This window comes from Sinocyclocheilus anshuiensis, unplaced genomic scaffold, assembly GCF_001515605.1.
Source record: "Sinocyclocheilus anshuiensis isolate Anshui unplaced genomic scaffold, SAMN03320099.WGS_v1.1 scaffold566, whole genome shotgun sequence".
NCBI classification, from domain to species: domain Eukaryota; kingdom Metazoa; phylum Chordata; class Actinopteri; order Cypriniformes; family Cyprinidae; genus Sinocyclocheilus; species Sinocyclocheilus anshuiensis.
In genome coordinates this window covers 2,434,868-2,456,926 of record NW_015542410.1, presented here as the reverse complement: position 1 = coordinate 2,456,926, position 22,059 = coordinate 2,434,868, and the positions used below count along the sequence as shown (strand labels likewise).

Here is a 22,059-nt window from a genome sequence, read left to right as displayed (position 1 = left end):
ATTAAGGTTCATTCCCAAATGCAAACTTAGTTGACAAATAAAAATTATTTCAGTGTTTTTTTTTCTATATTTTACTCTATGAATAAATATATAGAGAGATAAATCATCTAGATGGCGGTGTGTTTGGGATTGTTGCATTCCAAAGGCAATCTTACCACAACAAGTGTGGTTCCCCAAAGCCTTGTTATACGTAGTCAGGCAAGTTAATGATAGAACGGTGTCTCACATTAGAAAAAAAAGCTGTAAAGCGATCATTGTGGCAACTGACGCGCCATAAAGGGAACAGCGCAGCTGGGGATACGAGTAATGTAACACACACACACCTGTGCCTGTCACAAACAGTGGCTTTGTCTTATTATAGCTGAACCACAGCTCTGTCCATTGACGTCCATTCTTGTCTCTGTCATGTCATATCTTCTAGTTCATTCTTTCAGAATGGAATGATCTAACAGAAAAGAAGGATGAAAACAATAGGTGTGCAAGAAAAAACTAAATATGTAAGTGAAAGCTGTCTGGAGTGAATTTATAGTTGCTGACGACATTAAAATACTGTTTATAATATAGTTAAACTGAATTTTAATTATGATAAGGTCCTGAGAACCAACATTACATCACTACATCATCGCCACATCAGACCCCAAACATGACTGTATTAGGTGAGCTATAATGAGTAAGTGGGCGGGGTTTATTAGAAACTGGGCAGGGCCTGATGCCCCAAGATATAAATGCCTTGCCACTATCCCTGGCTGAGTTTGGTCTCTCTCCACTTTACTCCCTCTCTCTCTTTCTCTGTCCATGTTCCTCGCTTGACCAGCTCCTGTTCCTAAACCACTAGCCCTCATCTACTGCACTGCCACTTTCTGTTTCTGGTACCGTAAGACCCTACTCACAGACGCCAAGATGGAAGCCGTCAAGAAGAAGATGATGATGCTCAAGCTGGATAAGGAGAATGCTCTGGACCAGGCCGAACAAGCAGAGACCGACAGGAAAGCAGCAGAAGACAGAAGCAAACAGGTGAGGCGGAGATGGAAAGGTCAAAGGTTGAGAAAACTAAAACTTATATTGACTAAATGGGACAGGTTGGAGATGCTTCATTTCAGTGCTGATGTTTAGAGAGAGCTTTTTAATTTGGGGGACCAAATGTTTAATAATTTAAGATGTGGTTTGAATGCTTAATGCACCACAGACCCACTTTTTTCCTTCTGGACCAAAACCGATCTGAATATGAGACAAAGATCTAAGTAATTTTACAATGTGTAAATTTGTTAAAGGCATAGTCCACCCAAAAATGAAAATTCCCAAACCTGTATGACCTTCGTTCTTCTGTGGGAAACAAAAGAAGATATATTGAATGTCCCATTGACTTCCTTGGTTACCAACATTCTTCAAAATATCTTCTTTTGTGTTCCACAGAGGAAAGAAAGTCATACATGAGGGGAGTAAATTATGCCAGAACTTTCGTTTTTGATTGGACTATCCGTTTAAGAATATAATGCACCTGGTCATTGCAGACAACTGTCTTAAACCCTTCTTGGAAAACAAGCACCCACCACCAAGGCTTGATATGTGAAATCTTAGATACTGAGCCCAGCACTTAGTAGCAGTTGCAAGCCTGTGATCTGCCACTGAAAGAATGCAGGGTGGATAAACAGAGTCTTAGCAAGAGATGGAGAAGGGAGTTGCAGATAGGGCTGAGGATGTGTGAAAGTTTTGGGTTGCCTGTGAGCGTATTTTTATTCACATTTAGACAAGTTGTAGCTTTGGTAAGCTGCATATCTGTGCTCATCACCTCAAGAAGGTGGGCAAAAAGACACTGGAAAGTGTTGCTTTGTGCCAGCTTGAGACAGAAGTGATGGGGACATGAGGGTATGTGTGAAGTTGTATAATAGTGGATGATTTCATACCGATAATATTTCTCTCCCCCTCTCTGTCTATCTCCTCCACTGTCATATTTCCTTTCTTTCTTTCTCCCAGCATGAGGATGAGCTGATTCAGATGCAGAAGAAACTGAAGGGCACTGAAGATGAGCTGGATAAATACTCAGAGGCCCTGAAGGACGCCCAGGAGAAACTGGAGATATCTGAGAAGAAAGCTGCAGATGTGAGTGATTGATGATCAAAAAGCACCAAATCACACACAAACACAAATGCAACACTCTAAACTTTATCCGGGGATTCTTGTTGATCCCGCCCCTCCATTCCTCTCATTCTCTCCATTCACTCCTCAACAGCTGACACTGTCGCTACCCCTCTTTTTGACTGTGATGTCAGCTAGCCAGACTAACTTCCTCACATAAATGTATTCATATTCTCATCAAAAATATCTTATATCAGTTTTTTTTTCACAATTTTTTTTAATAATCTTTTTAGAGGCAGCATAAATGCAGTGCAATAATTGGCCTAAACCTATAGTATATTAAAAACACTATATAAACAAAAACCAAACAATCAAAAAATATATTTCACTTCTGACAAAGCACATAATGTGTTTACACAATGCCATATGACCAGTCAGGTTTAATTTTCACAGTTAGCTAGGCTGTATGTGCTTGATTTACTAAAAAGAATCAACACATTAGAGTCATTCGTTTGAGAACAAATAGCTATAGCTAATAGCCTACAATGGTTTTGCTGTGTGTTGCTCATTCACTACAAAAACGGTTCAGGAGAATCATTCGTTCAGAATCAGACCACACTGCTCTGTATGTTGTCGATTCACTAAAAAAAATCAGCTCGTAAGAGTCATTTGTTCAAGAGCCGTACTACACTTGCATAGCTGCATGTTGTCGATTCACTAAAAAAAAAAAAAAAAACCAGCTCATAAGAGTCATTCGTTCAAGAATCGGACTACAATGGAAGTGCTCCATGTTGTTGATTCACTAAAAAGACCCGGCTCATTAGAGTGTTTCGTTCAGGATTCGGCTACACTGGCAGCTCGACATGCTGTCGATTCACTAAAAAGAAACAGCTCATAAGAGCGAACATAACTGAGCGAATGACACTTAATGACAGTTGTCATAAACATGCATAAAAAAACCTTCATATTCATTAGATTATGTAGGTGTCATGTCATGATTATGAAGGTGTCATGTCAGTCTTATGCACACCCCTTCAAGTAAAGTGTAACCGAGCGATTCATAAGGGAATCAGACTACAATGGTAGCGCTGCATGTTGTTGATTCACTAAAAATAACCGGTTCATGACAGTCATTTGTTTGGAAATTGCTAAACTAGTCATGTTTGTTTTGCGCTGTAAATTCAGTAGCAATGTTTTGGTGACACTAAATAAAGGTGAACTCTTTTATATTTAAAATGTGCTATTGTGTGGTATTCTGTCCACACTGGTAGACAAATTTACTTTGGAGAACCGTTAATTGAATGTCATTTAGTCCCGGCTATTTTTATTTTATTTTATTTTTAATTTTATTTTATTTTTAATAGAACCTGTTTATTCTGAATCAGAATAAGTTCTTGGTTCCCAACTTCTCCATAACTCACACATGAGGTGACAAAACGTGTGGGTGATATTCTGCATACTCTTGCCTGCAGGCCTCAGTGAGAAAATTACTACCTTGAGACAGCTGATTTAGCAGCAAGGGCTGTAAATCAGTGTTTGTGAGAGGAACACAATGAACATAAGAAAGAACACTCCAGGCATGAACAGACTCTTAGTAGAGGTTTAAAGCTTTGTGAGTCTTGCATTTTTAGTATTGTTCTTCTGGAGTGTTTATGAAAAATACTAGCTTTTATCAACGTGGACAATTTGCTAATGCTTTCATACATATACATCTCAAGAACTGATTAATTTCAATTAAGAAAAAGGCAATTCATTGTTGTAACTTTGTGTAACCATTGTGTAACTTGACTCCCTCTTTGACTGCTAAACTAAGACTGTGGCATCACGCTCAACTCTGTTACACCGAGTATGTCTGTCTATTGCCTGTCGTTGTCCCTTTGTTCTGGGCTCCGGATATAGCAGGCACACCAGTTGTCAGAATATTCGGCCTTCAGAAGATGGACTGAATACCACAGGCTTTGAAGACTGTGTGTAAAAGAGAGAGAGGTACAGAGATATTGTATTGTGTTTTAGCTAGAATTAAATAATAGAACATGAAAAAAAAAACTTACATCGGTCTATTGGCTGGTTTTAGAGAGGTTTTGGGCACTTTTTAACCAGCTTAGAGGGAGAGCAGAAAAAGATTTCATGTCATACGATGTTAATATAACATTGTCATACGAGGATGATTTATTGTTTTGAATCTGGCAAGCCCTAATCAGACAAGCAGCATGAGAACAGTAGCTCCAAACAAAGGGTGAGTGTGGGTGGCCTCCATTACAGCTGTCGCTTTGAAATCTATTTTCATCCAAACCTTGAGTCAAAAAACTTTACCACCAAGCTATCACACCTTGCTACCCCACACAGTTCAAAAGAGTTTTGCAATAAACCCAGCTGGATTTAGTGGTAATTTGGAGTATAAATTAGTCACTCATCGTCATGCAGTGTGAGCTTGACAGATAGGCCAACCAGACACGGTGATCCGGTTTGAATCTGGGGGTGTATCCTTTAAATAGAGCTCTGAGCAAGCAGCCTTAACAGTGTCTAGAGCAGTCATGGTGAAAATGTGAGAGGTTGAGGACAGATACAACCTTTGTGCAAAAATGTATGCATACATCCATAAATGTAGAACTGAAATACTAAGAACATTGCCACAGTTCCTTGGGCCTTCCAAATGCTTAAGGAAATATGTGTACAGCTGCTGCGGGTGGATGAGTGGGTCTTAACATGTTGATGTAAGTGAGCATGTGTTTATGTGAGTGTGTCTTGAGGTCCGAATGTCAAACCTTGAGCCTCGTCACCTATAACCTATAGTGTCAACAGGCCATTAGAGACATAAGTCTCAGTTTTTCTATCAGCCCAGACAAAAACACAAAAAACCTCTGCTCGGTTATGTCACTTGTACGTCTTTCACTTCATTTCTTATCACAGTAGATTCAATCTTAAACAACAACAAAAAAATTGCCACACATTAGTTTCATAACATACTAGACGGTGCAACTGTTTTTAACATTAATAAGAAAAGTTTCTTGAGAAAATCAGCATATTAGAATGATTTCTGAAGGACCATGTGACACAGAAGACTGATGCTGAAAATTCTGTTTTGCCATCACAGGAATAAATTACATTTAACATATATTCAAAGTAGAAAACAGATATTTGAAATTGCAAAAATATTTCACAATATTACTGTTTTACTGTATATTTTAATGAAATAAATGCAGCCTTGTTGAGCATAAGAGACTATTTCAAACACTTTTAAACATTTATATATAGAAAATGAAAGACAAGCAGAATATCAATCATACTGAAAAATAGTATATGATCATATGAGTGGGGTTTCATGCTGTGTCAATCTAGATCATCTGGCGCCATCATCTGGTGAGATGGTGGCAACATATGATTAAAAAGTACCTGTCCCAAGTTATGGAGTCTCTGGAACATGTTCCACACTTGTGAAGGGAGGCAGGACGGAAGGGTGAAACAGGAAACGATGATGCAACTCGATTTTACATGCTTTTCTACAGCAGAATGATTCAGGATCAGTCAACATTCCTTTACCTTTAACATTGATCTGAGGCTAAACCTTTAGGGTCTTTCAATATTAAAAGCCTTTCAAGTAAGAATTACAAAATCAACATATAAAACCATAGCCTAGGGCATACTTTAAACAGTGTTCAGGACACAGCGTACAGATACCAGAAAGATTGCACAGACAGGCAGGCAGCATTCAGTTTTGCCCAGGCCTGTGACTTCAGCTTGTTCACTGGATTCTTTTTAATGACCTCATGTAATCCAGTGGGTAAATTCTATAATGGAATCTTTCAATAGTCTTAAATCGAAATCACAATGTCAGACTATTTGAATTAACAGAAAGATACAGTTACACATTGTTCAAATCTCTCAATTTCATAGGTATTCCTTAAAGGTTATTAAAAAAAACTTTACATAACACAACACAAATAATCTATAGATAATAACTATGGCAGACCCATATACTACAAATCTGCCAATATTTTTACTACCAATACTGGTTATTTTTTGTTTATATATGCAGAAGAAATTGTGATTATTGATTTATCTCTACTTCTTTTACACAAAAAATAAATAATCATTAGACTACAACAATACAAACATAACATATAATATAAAATGAAAGTATTTAAATGTAATAACTGATATTACATGTAATCATCAATGTTGTAATAATAATAATAATGATGATAATAATAATTATTATTATGGTATATGAATATTGGTTAAAAACTAAAATAGAAGTCAAAGCATTTGGTCTGTTTCTATTACAGGCAAGCCAACAACAGATTTATCAATGTCCACGCTTGTGTTATCACTCCAATGCGGCCTTCTGTCAGACATATTAACACATGAAAATATATGACTGTGGTTTTGTCATTTCTCTGAATCAGGGTTTGTTTGCTCAAGAGCACAGGAACTTACTGTGACTCCGACAATACACGTAATGACTAGTAAAGGATTTGTAACACACCTTGTTCTAGTTTACAGCCTAAATATGCCAGACATAATTCAGTGGATGCTGATTCTGAAGTATTACAAATGACACATAAGACCAAAACACATCATTTTAGTTGTCAGAAAAGCACCAAAGATGTAATAATGAATCATTTCATAATGATATAGATACTAACTGATTGTGTTAACATTAATTTGATTAATTCATTTGCATCGATTGTGTTATCATTAACCCTTTTGGCTTGCTTAGTTGGGGTTTAAAGACATATAATATCCAGTAATATCATTGATTTGACTGCACAGACACTATTGGACATGAACAAAACTTGGACTGAACTGAGCTGAATGATGCCACTATTGTCTAGTTGCTTTACAACTGAATCAAATTTGTTAGTAATTGACAAATTTTGTAACATCAACTGATATTGAACTGAACTGAATCAACATTGAGCTGATTGTTGTCTTTTAGAGCTACTTTACAGCAGAATTTAGATTTGTCTTATATTTGAATTTGGCATCACTCATTCTGTTACTTCCCTTTTTAATACATAAAGCTCTGTACTGAATAAATCGCTATATAAATAAAGCGTACGACTTTTTAACATTTTAAATGTATATTTTTTAAAGTGACAAAGCATTTTAAGACAACTTATTTTAAACAATTTAAAGTTGTCACCCTAGTAGGCCAGACCCCTACTGAGAACAACTGAGCTACAATGAATAAGAACAATCATGCCAAATCATGATTGTTGATGAAACAAATGATAAGGTCATTCCAAAATATGAGATACGAACTAAAGATACTAATTTACTAATATATAAAAAAATATGAACTCAATTTCCTTCTCAAAATTCCTAACATCCTAATGATCACAATGGTCTAAAAAGTTTCCCATTGATCTACAAGCTCATTCCCAGTGTTGGGGGTAACTCATTACAAGTAATGCGAGTTACGTAATCAGATTACTTTTTTTCAAGTAACTGGTAAAGTAATGCATTACTTTTTTAATTTACAAGAAAATATCTGAGTTACTTTTTCAAAAAAGTAATGCCAGTTACTTTGTTTTCCCATTTATTGACTGACAGCTCTCCTGTCCCCATATTGGGAGAAATCGGGAGTACAGAGGAGTTGTGTGTGCTGTGTGAACATGATGTTACTGTAGTTCTAGACTAAATGTGAATGTGCATTAATTCATCCCACTCACAAAAAACAGATTTAGTATTCATCAAAATGAATTAAAACAGTGAAATGCAAACTCAGAATATGACACAAACCTGCAATAATTAAATATGTTAAATAACACAAATGTATCTAATCCCATTTTATTAACCAATATCTTTGCTGCTGACCTTTGATGATCCAGTTCAACCATACTATAAGCAAAAATGACTTTAGAGAAACTAACAATTGTGCTTTGTTTTTTTATTGCTGAAGAGTGTTTCTTCTCCTGCGTTCTACTGTACAGACGTGAATTTACTTTTGCTTCAGCCTGAGGTTTATCCATTACACTTTTTGGTGTGAAAGGGCTTTTATATTTGCTATAAATAGAACTTCTTATATTAAAAACAATCAAGCCCTGCTTATATTTAAAAAGTAACGCGAAAGTAACGCAAAAGTAATATAACGCATTACTTTCCACAAAAAGTAACGACGTAACGTGATTAGTTACTTTTTTAGTGAGTAACGCAATATTGTAATGCATTACTTTTAAAAGTAACTTTCCCCAACACTGCTCATTCCTGGATTTTAAGGAGTGGCCTGGAATGCCAATGATTTATTTGCTGTACGTCATCTACCTGGCCAGGACACGTGTAAAACAAGGGTGGCTCTTCCGTAAGAATTACGCAGACCGCACAAAAACCCCTGCTGACCGGAGATCAACCGTGAACCAGTTCCGCTGGGACTTGACTCTGCGCTACCGCTGATCCAGGATCAGTTAACACCACATTTCTCAGCCCTTAAACCGTTGGAGACTGGGTGGGGTATCCGGAAGTGAGCCGAAAAAAAAGGAAGAGTTCAGGCAACTGAACAAACTGGGTGAAGAGAAAGCAAGGGGAGGGAAGACTTCATGACATTAAAATCTCATTCATTAATTCGAATGAGAAACCGAACGCCTGCTTGAACATCAAAACGCTTAACACGTCTTTGCTCGCGCTAAATTCAACTTTCAAAACCTCCTGGCCGAGATAATATCTCGTTCCTGTTTTTCTTTTTACAAACACTATTATTTGTATCTAAGAAAATTCAAGAAAGCATCGGTCCAATCAAAGAGACAAGCGCGTGAAACATCGGATCCTCACGTTACTTCCACTCGCTCTGCGTTTGACTTGTTGGCGGGGCGTTGGTGCCTTGGACTTTTTATTTTTTCTCCTTGTCTTCTTCCTCGGCTTGGTCCACTACGCTGCTCGAGAGGAATCTGATTTATTCGTCCACACTACTCCTAAAGTAACACATTAAAATGGCCGGATCCAACAGCATCGATGCAGTGAAGAGAAAGATCAAAGTTTTACAACAGCAGGCAGATGAGGCAGAAGAAAGAGCCGAGATTTTGCAGAGACAGGTCGAAGAAGAGAAGCGTGCCAGGGAGCAGGTATGTGTATCAATGTACCCACCGCGATACCTTTATTCACGTTAAATCGTCTCATTTCTCTACACAATCGCTACGTTGTACCAACATGCATTTGTGCAGAGGTCGTGCGTTTTTACTTTCACGCCCAGATTCAACGCCCTGTACGAAAAATTAGGTTTTTAACTCTATTAAACTTATTTCGATATCTAATGAACATTAGCCTACGTATGCGCTTCGGGTGGTCTGTGACAACGATATGTTTATTCTAAACCATCTAGTCTAAGAAGAGATGGGCCGGTTAGATGGTTATTGCAAAACCTACAAGCTAATGCGCATATTGACTCGTCTTCATTTAAGATTTTCGTTTGTTACCCGCATTTACAGTTCATTAGAGAAATGCAAAACCTAGAGCGAGAGATATTGGCGTAACGTTATATAGATACAAAAATCGTGCGATGACATGTCACTTTGTGTGCTTAGATGTGCTAACCTCAAATGGATTTAGCTCATCCTCTTAGTCTCACATTGTTTGCTGGATTTTTGCGGGTGAGGCCTAAAGGAAGTAACAACATAGTTTCCGCTGAATCACTCATTCTTGGTCATTTCTGTAAAGAACCGTGAATTTGTGTAATTCTGTGATAAAATAGTGCTTTTCGCGGCATCGAGCACGTTAACATCTGGGTCATCAGGTGCTCATCTCGGCACTTTGAGTCGTTCACGCATGTCACTTGGGCTGTTAGTAGCCTATTTTAACATTTGGCAACTTTTGTGAGTTTTAATTGAATTACACACTCGTCTGGGTTGGATATTTTTTTGCTTATCAGTAGTCGCTTATCATTCAACCATGCCTTCCGTCTCACTGGCATTGCGTGAGATGAACTCACCCCGCAGACTTTAGATTCCTCAGTCCTTATTAGGAGCGAAACTCCAGCGTTTGTTAGCGGTGTCGTCATATCCGGAAGCCGTGCACTAGCGCTGTTTCTCAGCTGACGAGGCGCGGCTGTTAACCTGGTTTTGCGCCTCGGGCCCACCGAGTAAAACTTGTCAGTGGTCTTAGACTGTCGATGTTACTGTATAAACCATGTAAATATTCAGAATTATTGTTAAAATGTTCATTTATTTCAATAAACTTGTAGAAGTGCCCCTCCTTATTCAGTTGTACTAAGGAATGAAAGGCACAATTGCTTCCTATACAAAAATTACCTCAGGATTTGTAGTTTCTGACACAATACTAATAATAGCCATTTCAGATATTGCTGCTAGAATTAAACTGATAACCTTGTAATTAATTCTTGAAATAATTTAAGTCTGGGAAGATTTAATGTCCTGTGATGACATCTGTTTAAAGGAATCTAGGTACATATTAACTAGGTAAGGCTGGGGCCCCAATGGGCCTCAGTACACTCAAAGTCAAGAGCCCATTCCCATGATGTTTTTGGTTGGTATATGGTTGCTAGGGTGTAGTGTCTGGTTGCTAGGGTGTGGCTAGGAAGGTGCAATGGTGTTGTGAATGACTGCTTGCGATCCGAGTCAAAAAAGCCCACCACTACGTCTCTACAATATTGTGATTCAGAGATATCATTTTCCTTTATGTTTGGGGGATTTTTGCCTGTTGTTTTTTTTTTTTTGTCCACAAGTTGAACATTAGAAAGTTATAGGACACCTTTCCTCAGTAAGCAACATCTTTTGAGGCATCATTCATGTCCATAACTCAAAGAGTGCGACATGTTCCATGCTGAAATTGTTTGGAACAATTATTTGTATAATCCTTATCCTTAGTCAGAGCATTGTTAATAGTGCCGCCTTGCTAAAACAATTTTAGTCACTGTGTACACTCACTCATCACAAAATAATTGCCCATTGCAAACATAGTGGTGCCGCTCTGCTTAGGCAGAAGCTCCCAGATGATTCCACCACATTAAATTTTTCCATTGTCTCATTGGTTCCAGTTTCCAGTTTTGACTCCACGTTTGTTGCCAAGTCGTCTTGGTTCTTCCAGATTATCCCAGTGTTTCCCCATCTTCCTGTTTGTTATCTCACATCACGCTCCCCGTGTGGCGCTCGAAGGTCAGTGGAATAGTGTATCTGTACTAATCTCCTGTTGTTTTTGTCATGTTTGCCTTGTAGGCTGAGGCAGAGGTGGCCTCTCTGAACAGGCGTATCCAGCTCGTTGAGGAAGAGTTGGATCGTGCTCAGGAGAGACTGGCCACAGCCCTGCAGAAGCTGGAGGAAGCTGAGAAGGCCGCAGATGAGAGCGAGAGGCAAGTGTGCCTAATCAGGCATACGCATTCAGAGTGATGTTATATCTTCATTCTTCCCACCCTAACTTGCCCTACTTCCGTTTAATTCACTCTCTCTATGGAATAGAGGGATGAAGGTGATTGAGAACAGGGCTCTGAAGGATGAGGAGAAGATGGAGCTCCAGGAGATCCAACTCAAGGAGGCCAAGCACATTGCCGAGGAGGCCGACCGCAAATATGAAGAGGTAATTTAACCAGTGTTATTATATACTATTTATTAATATTTGAATTAGATTTATTTATTTTTTTTTAGTTTTCTTAAAAAAAATTTTTTTTTATTTGCTTATTTTTATTAGGGTTTTTATTTAATTTTATTTTAATTTTGTGATATTTGAATTAGATTTATTTATTTTTTTTTAGTTTTCTTAAAAAAAAATTTTTTTTATTTGCTTATTTTTATTAGGGTTTTTATTTAATTTTATTTTAATTTTGTGATATTTTTTTCTGGTTTATTCAGAATTTATACTTTAGTTGCCAAGGCAAAATTTCTATTTTTAATATTTTTTTCGTCTAATAATTATATTTTCATTTATTTCAGCTTTATTACAATTAACAGAAACCTCTTTAATAGCTCATTTAACTACACCATATTCCTCAAAGTTAGATTTAATATTGCATAAATATGTTTTCTAAGTAATCGTTCTATAAAGTTATGAGACAATTATGACAATGAAGTATTGACGTGTGTTACAGGTGGCACGTAAGCTGGTGATTGTTGAGGGAGAGTTGGAGCGTACAGAGGAGAGAGCAGAGCTTGCTGAGAGGTTAATTTCCGATTCAAAATCAAAATATACATAATCAATCACATATGTTCTAAGTACACACTGACCTTTAGCTCATATTTTTTCTTAGTGTCCATTTTAAAACTCAAATTCATTGTTCTCTCAGCGTGAGAAAATGCCTAATTTTGCATGACAATAGGAATGCTCTATCATATCCATAATCCTCCTTTGAGAGAGAGAGAGAGAGAGAGAGAGAGAGAGAATTCACTGGCTTGACTCCATCTTAAATTCATATGTCCCCCTCTCTTCTCATTTGTGTTTGGGCATGTGTGACCTTTGACCTGACATACCTTCCCCTCCCCACTCAAACTAACAGCCATGTCAAGCAGATGGAGGAGGAGCTGAGAGCTCTTGACCAGACACTGAAGTCTCTGCATGCCTCAGATGAGAAGGTATATATGCTAGTTGCAAAATTCTGTGTTTAAATCTCGGACATTATGTGGCCACTTATGTGTTTGTTGGAGACGTGGGATGTACAGACAATTGGGAGAATGTTGCTTTCTAGCTGGATCTGGATTTTGAATACTTGAGTGAAAGTGAGCAAGTGAACTAGCAAGGAACAAGAAGAGTATAAAAACAGGACTCCTCCCTCCAGCACTGGTCGTTTTTAATCTTGTGCTTCTACTGTTTTACCTGGTTCATCTTTCCACCCTATCCCTTCATCTTTCCACCTTCCTTCCACTCATCTAACCATCCACTTCCAAATATCATTCTTGCGTAAACCGCATGAGTTGTTTACTTGATAGTGGCATGATGTGCATGTTCATGTAACATGCTTCAGTCGCTGTGCGTTTTTATGTCTCATCTGCCTAAAGCCAAAGCGTATGTGTTCATGTTCTAAAACAAACTGCCCAGAACAGCTCATGACAGCTTTCAGTTTTACAATCACAGTAGTTTTGCTTCCTTGACCCTTAAACTCTGCTCACACCACCACACAGTAGCATATAAACGTGCAGTAGGTCCAAAACCAAGCACTTTTGGCAGAGGAAGACAACACAAATGCACTACTTTAACACACTTTAAAGGAATAATTTCTTTAAATTATTTACTCATGTTGTTTGAAACGCTTAGGATTCTTCTGTGAAACTCAGTAGATAGTTTGCAGATTTTCCTGTTTTTCATATAATGATGGTGAATGATGATGTGGGCTGTACAACAAAAGTTGTTAATGCAATGTGCACTATATTCTTTGAATCAAAATATACATACACAAGCCATTGAGGAACAGCATTTAAATTATTTGCTGAAAGTCCACATTAAAAAAAAAAAAAATTTTCCACCAAGGATGCATTTATTTAATCAAATTAATGTTGTAAACTTATTGCAGTGTAAGAAAAGAAGTGTTTTGGTCAATTTAATATGTCTTTGCATAGTAAAAGTATTAGTTTTCTTCTAATACTTAATTTTTTTTCTTTTTTTGTCATTTTTAGAGCTCCTAAATCTTTAATTGTATGGTCATGTGCAAGCAGGGCTGCAAAATATCATATTTTTGTGTTTTCAGAAGAAAGAAAGTGATATTAGTTTTAAATGGCATGAGGTCAAGTACACAACAGTATTATTTTTAAGTGAACTTTCCCTCACAGACAATCATTTAAGGCCTCTCTTCTGCTGTTCATGTGTTTAACATCATCTCTATTACTCTGCCACTGCTGCTGGCTTGTCTTCATGTCTTCCCTTTGCCCTGTGCCGCTTTCTTTTCTACTTCCTTCAAAATCAAAACGGCTGCTCTGTATATAGCAAATGCGCTGAGCTGGAGGAGGAGCTGAAAAATGTCACCAACAATCTTAAGAGTTTGGAGGCCCAGGCTGAGAAGGTAGGGAGTGTGTGTGTGTGTGTGTGTGTGTGTGTGTGTGTGTTTCCTTCTGCACGATCTCTGACTGGTTGCAGTGTTCATCCTTTTTTTATAACTCTCAAAGGGACTCTGATTCAATCCCCACAAATGTGCCTTTCAAATTGCTTTCCAGGCAATCAAATATAGGCTTCCTAATTACCAAACCAGTGATCTAACTGGTCATGTGAGCATAACACGAACACCCTCATTTACAAATGCCCTTTTGCCTGGTGTATGGCTGTATATCATCTTCTGAAGCAAAAGGCCACATATGTCAGACCAGATTACAGCGGTAGACCATTACATCAAGAAAAAGCTGTAATTGGCCAAAGGGATACAGTCTCATTTTCCATATCCATATCACCATTAGATGAGATTCCTGAAGCACTTGCATAATGAAATGAATGAAGTGTCACCATTTTGGTTTCTTACAGAATCAAGCGCAACCGGTCTCGGATGCCTTTAGACTAATAAAGCAGAAGTGACGCTAATGAATGCTTTGTTGCATGAGATCAACTTATGACAGAGAAACAGCCATTGATTTGCATGTGATTCTGCGGCATGCTAGGTTACAGTACAGTAGAATTTTAGATGGAATCCTATTATTGGATCTCATTTATTTCCCTAATCAAATCTGTTGTTTGTTGCACATTATGGTTTGCATAAGTAATGGTGTTGGTTAAACTATTAAAGTCCACAGCCTATAGAAAGTCAGCTATTTTCCCCCCCAATTCTATTCCAATAGCAGATTTCAAAGTAAATTTTTAGTAATTTTTTTAATACTGTATATTATAATGTTATAATGCTTGATTAACACTCCTTATAATCGCTTGTATTGTGTAAAATTGACTGAATAGTATGGATATGAAATATCAGGCATTTATAGGGTATCAGCCATAGCATTAATTTTAATACAAATTCTAAATATATTTAAAGGATTATCATTTCTTATGTGTGTGTGTGTGTATCTATATATATTATATATTATTTATATATATATATATATATAACACACACTATGCGAGTCTCTCCACCTTGAATTCTGGCTGTTTTTCCCTTTCTGTCGTACCTGGTGTTTTGTTGATGTTGCAGCTGCATTCCTGCACACATGTCCTGATCTGTTTAAAACTCTGGCAGCACACAGCGGCAATCTCAGCCGTCGTGTCACAAGCCTTGCACAACAGCAGCAGGCCAGGACTCAGCCAGCCTGCATAGAAATTTGGATTAAAAAAGGGGGAAAAACATGCCTCGTAATGTCAAAATATAGACCGCTGTGTTACTTTTCGCCTTAAGAGCTGTTGTAGAAACATCAGTGTTAAAGTGTCAAGAAATCGGTTGTCTGTTTGGAGGGTGCCAAACGCAAAACTCACAGGGTATGTGTGTGCATGACCCCAACTTATTCTCCTCTTTTCCCTACAGTATTCCCAGAAGGAAGACAAGTATGAGGAAGAAATCAAGATCCTCACTGATAAGCTGAAGGAGGTGAGAATTTCACATGGAGGTTTAATTTCTATTAGGGCTGCCAAAGTTAATGTTAACTTGTTTACTAAATGTCTATAGTTATTTACTACATTTGTCCTCATAACTGGTTTATTCGGTTCAGTGACTGGTCAAACTAGTTGAAACCTTTTCGTCAGCACCAGCACAGATGTCCACGTGCAGTGCACACACAATAATCCCATAATCATGTATCAGTAAATGGAGAAATGAGCTACTAGGGCTTCCTCATTTTTAAGTCACTTTGATTGAAAACATCTGTTACATTTATGCCGTTAGCAGATGTTTTTATCCAAAGCAAAGAGGAACAAAAGCAAGTCAAGCAGCCAACAATATTTGAAATATCCAATGCCAGGTTTATTTGACCTAGGTATTTGACCATATGTGTGCATTTTTTTAATTATTTTTTTTAACAAAATAGGTATTGTCTTTAAATTTTACTCTAGCTTTAGAATAGCAAAAATGTATTTTCAAAATTCTCTCTGCCATTGTTTAACAAACTGGTAGTCCTGCCCTATAACTGTTGGTTATGTTGCACCCATTTGAGACGCTCTTCTCCATTATGAAATGTAACATTTTCTCTTTAAAATTTTAGAATAATTAGGCTAACTATAAACATCATTATAGTTAACCTAATTACTTTTTTTGTTTTGTTTTAATAAATGGATTTTCATGTTTCTTATCAATTTTCAGTAGGTTTTCGGTTTTATTTTTATTTATTATGCAGATTTTTGCTCATTATAGTGTGATCACATGTATTTCTCTGCTAGGCTGAGACCCGTGCTGAGTTTGCCGAGAGGTCTGTGGCCAAACTGGAGAAAACCATTGATGATTTGGAAGGTATGATTGTCATTCTCTTTTAACACTTTCCTTCCGTTAGGATTCCATATGATCCTTTTTTATTTTATTTTTTACACTGGTCGTACTCTATTCATAGCTTTATCTCCCAGTCCTCTTCCTGTCTGCTTTGACATTCATAATCTTTATTTGCTGTTTTTTCCTATTTCCTTTTTTTTCCTTCATACTCTCCCTCGTCTGACTTCTTCCTTCCTCTTTGTTTCCGTGTGTGAACAGATGAGCTTTACGCTCAGAAACTCAAGTATAAGGCCATTAGTGAGGAGCTGGATCATGCCCTCAACGACATGACCTCTATGTAAATATAGGCTTGTGCATGTGTGTGAAGCTCTGCTACTTACGGTTTGCTTTTGCTAGGTCAGCTGAGGTTTGCTGCAATGGCGGATTTTGAGTCTCGTGACTGAATTGGTAACCTAACCTTGAGCTTCATAATCTCAGATAGTATACTTTTACTATACCGTATAAAGCTCAGCCGCAAGGAGTTAATAGTTGACAGGAGCCATCGTTTCAAGTCTCTTTTGCTTTGAGTTTGCGTGAATGATGTCATGACTTGGGCAATAACTTTAGTGTGATTCTAACTCATGCGCACATGTCAAGTAACTAATATGCTAACAGTTTTAAGTGGTTTCATATTTAACTACAGATGAAGGGGTCATTTTTCTATCCTCCATTAAACAGGCTGATTTGCTGTGCCTTTAAGAGAAGCAATACCGACTCCTACCATGTTTCTGAATACTGAATAGTGTTGATATGCAAATGTGGGCGGTCATATGTTAATTTGCTAATAATTCTGACCTCGTAACCATGCAGTGTTATGAATGGCCCATTTTATGGCTTGCTTTCTATAAATAGGCGTTTTGGATTGTGGAAGGATGTCCTGTTGTAGACCTGAACAACTCTGTTTTCCACGATATGCCCCTTTTAAGGCTCATGTTAATAAAACTAAGGATTTTTAACCACAAATTGGTGTTTTGAGAGGTTTTTAAGAGCTTTGGCTTTTATTGATGTAAGAATTAACATTTGTTCGTAACACTTGCATGTTCGGTTTGCAGCTTTCCTTATTCTGAAATGTAGAAATATTGTCATGAGGTGTTCACCGTTGGTGTCTATTTACAGATAAAGAGTTTCTGGACTGTTCTGCAGCTGACTGTGACTTCAAGAAATTCTTCTTCGTCTTCTCTTACTGTCCATATTTGTTGCTTACTACTTCTCTGATCTCCTGTGTACACTTCCGTTTTCATGTGTTTTTCCATGTCCTCGTGTCTGTAGTTTCAGTTTCTCTATTTAAGCCCTGTTCTGTTTCTGCTTTCTTTTGAATTTCTGTTCTTTAGGTATTCATTATCTGCCCCAACATCTTCCTCTTATCTGGATCTGACTGTATTCAGAGACTTGTGTTGTTTGTTTGTCACTGGTTTTGCTCTCTCTTGTGACCTTTGCTGTAATTTTCATGCCGTGTTGTGTCCATGTTTATTGAAGGGAGGAAAAAAAAAAGCTCTGCGCTCTTTTGAATGTCTGCTTGTCTCTCTTTATTACAATTGGCTGGTGTTGGGCAATCAAGCATTTACCAGTTTTAGATTGCACACGATTAATATCTTGTGGTTGAAAGATGAAAGCTTAGATAAATTCTCTTTCATTAATTGTGATTAATAATCATGAGTTTGAGCTGTGGGTAAGATTATCACTGGTGCATAAGGCCATGAAGGTCTGAAATAAAAAAAAAATCTCAAAAAGAGATGTACTTTTAACGTTAAGTTTGTGTACAAATGCACAACATATTTAAGCCAACTGGAGGAACTTCTTGAATCAGTTATGCTTAATATTTGTAATATTTAACGCTTTATGCTATTTTCTTGTAATGGGTTTTAATGCATTAAGACCTAATGAGACTTTACACAAACTAGTTTTAAAGGAATAGTTCACCCAAAAATGAAAATTATGTAATTAATTACTTACCCTCATGTTGTTCCAAACCTGTAAGACCTTCGTACATCATCGAACACAAATTAACATTTTTGATGAATTCTGAGAGCTCTCTGACCCTCCCATAGACAGCGAGGATCCTAACGCGATCAAGGCTCAGAAACGTAGCAAGGACATCGTTAAAATAATCCAAGTGTAATAAAATAATCAGTGGTTCAACCATAATTTTATGAAGCTACAAGAATACTTTTTGTGCGCAAAGAAAACAAAAGTAACGACTTTAACAATTCGTCTCCTCCGCATCACCCTATAGCGCCCGTTTGGAAAGTATCACATACGTAAACAACATATGCTGTTCTGTGTCAGCAGCACTGTACGCGGATATGTTGTTTACATTGTTTACGCTTTGATCTGAATGTAAACAACGTATCCGCGTACATACGTTTTTTTTTTACATTCAGTGGATACTCTCTAAAATGATGCTACAGGGTAGGGCTGTGCGATATGGACAAAAAAAACCTATCGCGATTTCTTTGATCAATTTTGCGATTTCGATTTTAATCACGATTTTGACACACAGACATGCTTTACAGAGCACCACGAGTGCCATCTATTATTGCCTTGTTTATCTAAAAGTGCACTTTTCCTTGTTTTAAATCTAGTCAAAAAGCCATGTGTTGACTGAAACAGTAGACTTTAATTATATGCATCTATGGTGTAATTACTCAATTTCTGTGTCAATCCATGTTAATTTTTACCACGAATAATGTGCTGTCACTTTAATTCAGCGCATGCAGCACAGCAGAAATAGACTCCGTGCGGAAACGATCGCAGCATGACTGCTGCAGACGCACCGCTCCTGGAGCGCACTCTCGGACCGCAATCACCGCTCTGATCCGTTAACATGGGCGTGGAAAAATACGCACCACAGACGGAGTGTGTGAACCTGGCGTTACGTTTGTATGCCCGCCCGCTCTGTTCTGTTCTCGTGCTCCATTTAGGCGTGCTGCATTCTGATTGGTTCGGATAGCATAGGAGGTCGGGGAGTGGAAAATCGTGTTGTAAAGCGATTTAGAAATTGTGCATGCTCAAATCGCGATTTTTATGACGATTTCGATTAATCGCACAGCCCTGCTACAGGGTGACGCAGAGGAGACGACTATAAAGTCGTTATTTTTGTTTTATTTGTGCACAAAAAGTATTCTTGTAGCGTCATAAAATTATGGTTGAACCACTCATGTCGATTTTTAACGATGTCCTTGCTACGTTTCTGAGCCTTGATCGTGTTGGGATCCTTGCTGTCTATGGGAGGGTCAGAGAGCTCTCGGAATGCATCAAAAATATCTTAATTTGTGTTCCGAAGATGAACGAAGGTCTTACAGGTTTGGAACGACATAAGGGTGAGTAATTAATGACAGAATTTTCATTTTTGGGTGAACTATCCCTTTAAATACAATCAGCTAATTTTGTAATAGGAGTATTAGGTAAAAATCCATAAAGAGATGCTGAAGTTCGACAATGCCCTTTTTTAGAGTTCTAGTGGTGCTATTTATTTTAATAACAGAGTTAACTATCAGAAATTCCCTTTCATTTGAGTGGCTGGCCTCTTTTTTTTTTTTCTTTTTTTTTTTAGTAAAACAGAAGGGGGCTAGAAAAGCAGATGTAGTGGTTGTTATAGATTATAGGCCTAGATGGTAGGGGGCAGGAAGCTGGCCTTTTTTTTAGGCTAGAAACATTGATTCTTGCTGCCCATTCAGATCTGTTTCGCTTTTCCAAAAAGGACAATTTCCATTTTGCAATGGAAGCTGGCTGGCTGGCAAAATGGCTGAACAGCTGTCAGCACTTGAGAAGTTATTTAGATCATTCAAACAACAGCAATGTGATTGTTTTACCAAGGTATGAAATTAATACATTTTAAAGGAATATTTTAGCTATTCACAAAAAAACACCCAGTGGCCTTGTTGCAAGTTACTGAAAAACAAGTCCTTGTCTTTCTGAGGTCTCAATAGACGGCCTGATGCCAGAGAACAAAATTAAAAGGCTCTAGTTCAGCTGCAAGTTCTCTGAAAATTGTTTTATCGTTTAGTTATATTAACCCCAGTGCTGTGGTGAAAGCAAAGCATTGACATGCCAGTGTTGCGCAATTTTAACACTGTGGGATACAAAACCAACATATTTGAGATTAATGTTGTCTACAGTATCTCTCACCGTAAATTTCAGTAGTTTCACAAGTAGTATTTATTAAAACTGAACTGTTATGCAAATATAATGCTGATACAGAGGATTTGTAGTGGTAGCCAATGGAAGCCATCTATGATGGTTCTTCAAAGAACCAATGAAGTCTTAACTTGTCTAATAAACCACATACAGTGTTAAATTACAATTTGATTTTGCAGTTTTTCATTTTTTGCTGTCCTTCGGGGGATTTCTTTTTTTCCAGAGAAACTGAGAGATGCTAAAGAGGAGAACATCAAGATCCATACCACTCTGGACCAGACCCTGAGCGAGCTCAATAGTTTCTAAGGAAGACCTGGAGCAGGAAAAAAACCTCTTCTTCCCTTCCTTACACCCTCATCTCATTTGGTTTCTTTGTCTCTGCACATCTGATTCTTCTGTTTTTCTTTTTTTCTTCTGCTGGAGGACAGGCTCACCAAGCCAACTAGCAAAAATGTGGTGCCTCTCGATGTTTCAAAAGTACTTTAATCTTTCTGGAGCACTTAAGCTTCACTGCTCATCTCCTCAGAAAATCCCAAGTGATTTCAGGAACAATCTACTATGGTATTCCTAAAGTGTCAAATTTTATATGCTAACCCTAGGGTAGCTTTTTGTTGTTTTGGTCCTTGACCAGAGCTTTACGATTGTGGCAAGATTTTTCCACATATCAGCCAAGACTCTCAGTAATTATTTTTAATTTTACTGGAGGCTGATTTATGCAACATTTTGTGCCATAAAAGCCTTCTTGGCAGTCACAGCTTGGCTTTAGATCCATTTTTCCCGTTGATCATGTGACACAGGATGTTTTTTGTTGGTCTTGTTGGTGCCTGATCCACTGCTCTCCTCTTACCTCTTCACACTCTTCGTCCTGCACAAGTTTCTGCTGACTGTTTGTCGGCGTCACAGATTTTGGGACCAAAACCACATCATGTGGTCTGTAACAGTATGCACAACCATGCCGCGAGGACCTTTGTTTTGTTTTGTTTTTTATGAAAAAGCATTTGCTTTTGAGTTTGAGTAATATATGCGTTCTTTGTTTGGGTTAATCCCCCTGCATTTTAACACAAAACTTTACTTTTTCAAACCACTATTTGATATCCTGCACTGTTATGGGCTTATGGTGGACATATTTTGAGCAGAGGAGGCCAAGTCATGGTTTCTTCAGGTTTTGTTTTTGTTTGTTTTATTTGCTTTAAAGAACTATATTCTACCCAGGGAAGAAAGGTTGAAGATCAATTTTTTTTTTTTTTACCATGAGTTCAAAGCAGTGGCACTGCCAGATTCAAAAGGTCCAAAAGCCGTGCAGATCTAAATATGTATTATGAACACAGTAAATGGGAGAGAATAACACTTAATAGTATAAAGATTAAAAGGGGTGAACACATGGTTTTAACTGGAAAAAGTCCACAATGATGTGTAATCACTTTGTTACTGTCTGTATCTTGTGTAACGATACCTAAATTCTTTTTTTAAATAAAGACCATGATTTTTACTGTCACTGAACCCCTGTGTTTCTCAGGATCTGGGTCTCTTCTGGTTTCCTT

The 22,059-nt window shown here is 37.7% G+C and overlaps 1 protein-coding gene across 5 annotated transcripts; it reads left to right on the top strand.

Moving 5' to 3' along the window:
- The first annotated feature begins 751 nt into the window (after nucleotides 1-751).
- Nucleotides 752-22,013, top strand: LOC107693397 (tropomyosin alpha-3 chain-like). Of its 5 annotated transcripts, XM_016492768.1 has the most exons (10): nucleotides 752-1,014; nucleotides 1,975-2,100; nucleotides 11,244-11,377; nucleotides 11,484-11,601; nucleotides 12,110-12,180; nucleotides 12,515-12,590; nucleotides 15,449-15,511; nucleotides 16,297-16,366; nucleotides 16,601-16,679; nucleotides 17,498-17,671. In XM_016492768.1, exons 1-10 carry the CDS (start codon nucleotides 901-903, stop codon nucleotides 17,499-17,501), a joined length of 855 nt encoding a protein of 284 aa, XP_016348254.1. In that variant the 5' UTR covers nucleotides 752-900; the 3' UTR covers nucleotides 17,502-17,671. The 5 variants fall into 5 exon arrangements, with proteins under 5 accessions (XP_016348254.1, XP_016348255.1, XP_016348253.1 ...); XM_016492769.1 differs by lacking the exons at nucleotides 12,515-12,590; nucleotides 16,601-16,679; nucleotides 17,498-17,671 and adding exons at nucleotides 13,936-14,011; nucleotides 20,742-22,013; XM_016492767.1 differs by lacking the exons at nucleotides 16,601-16,679; nucleotides 17,498-17,671 and adding an exon at nucleotides 20,742-22,013.
- The last annotated feature ends 46 nt before the right edge of the window (nucleotides 22,014-22,059 follow it).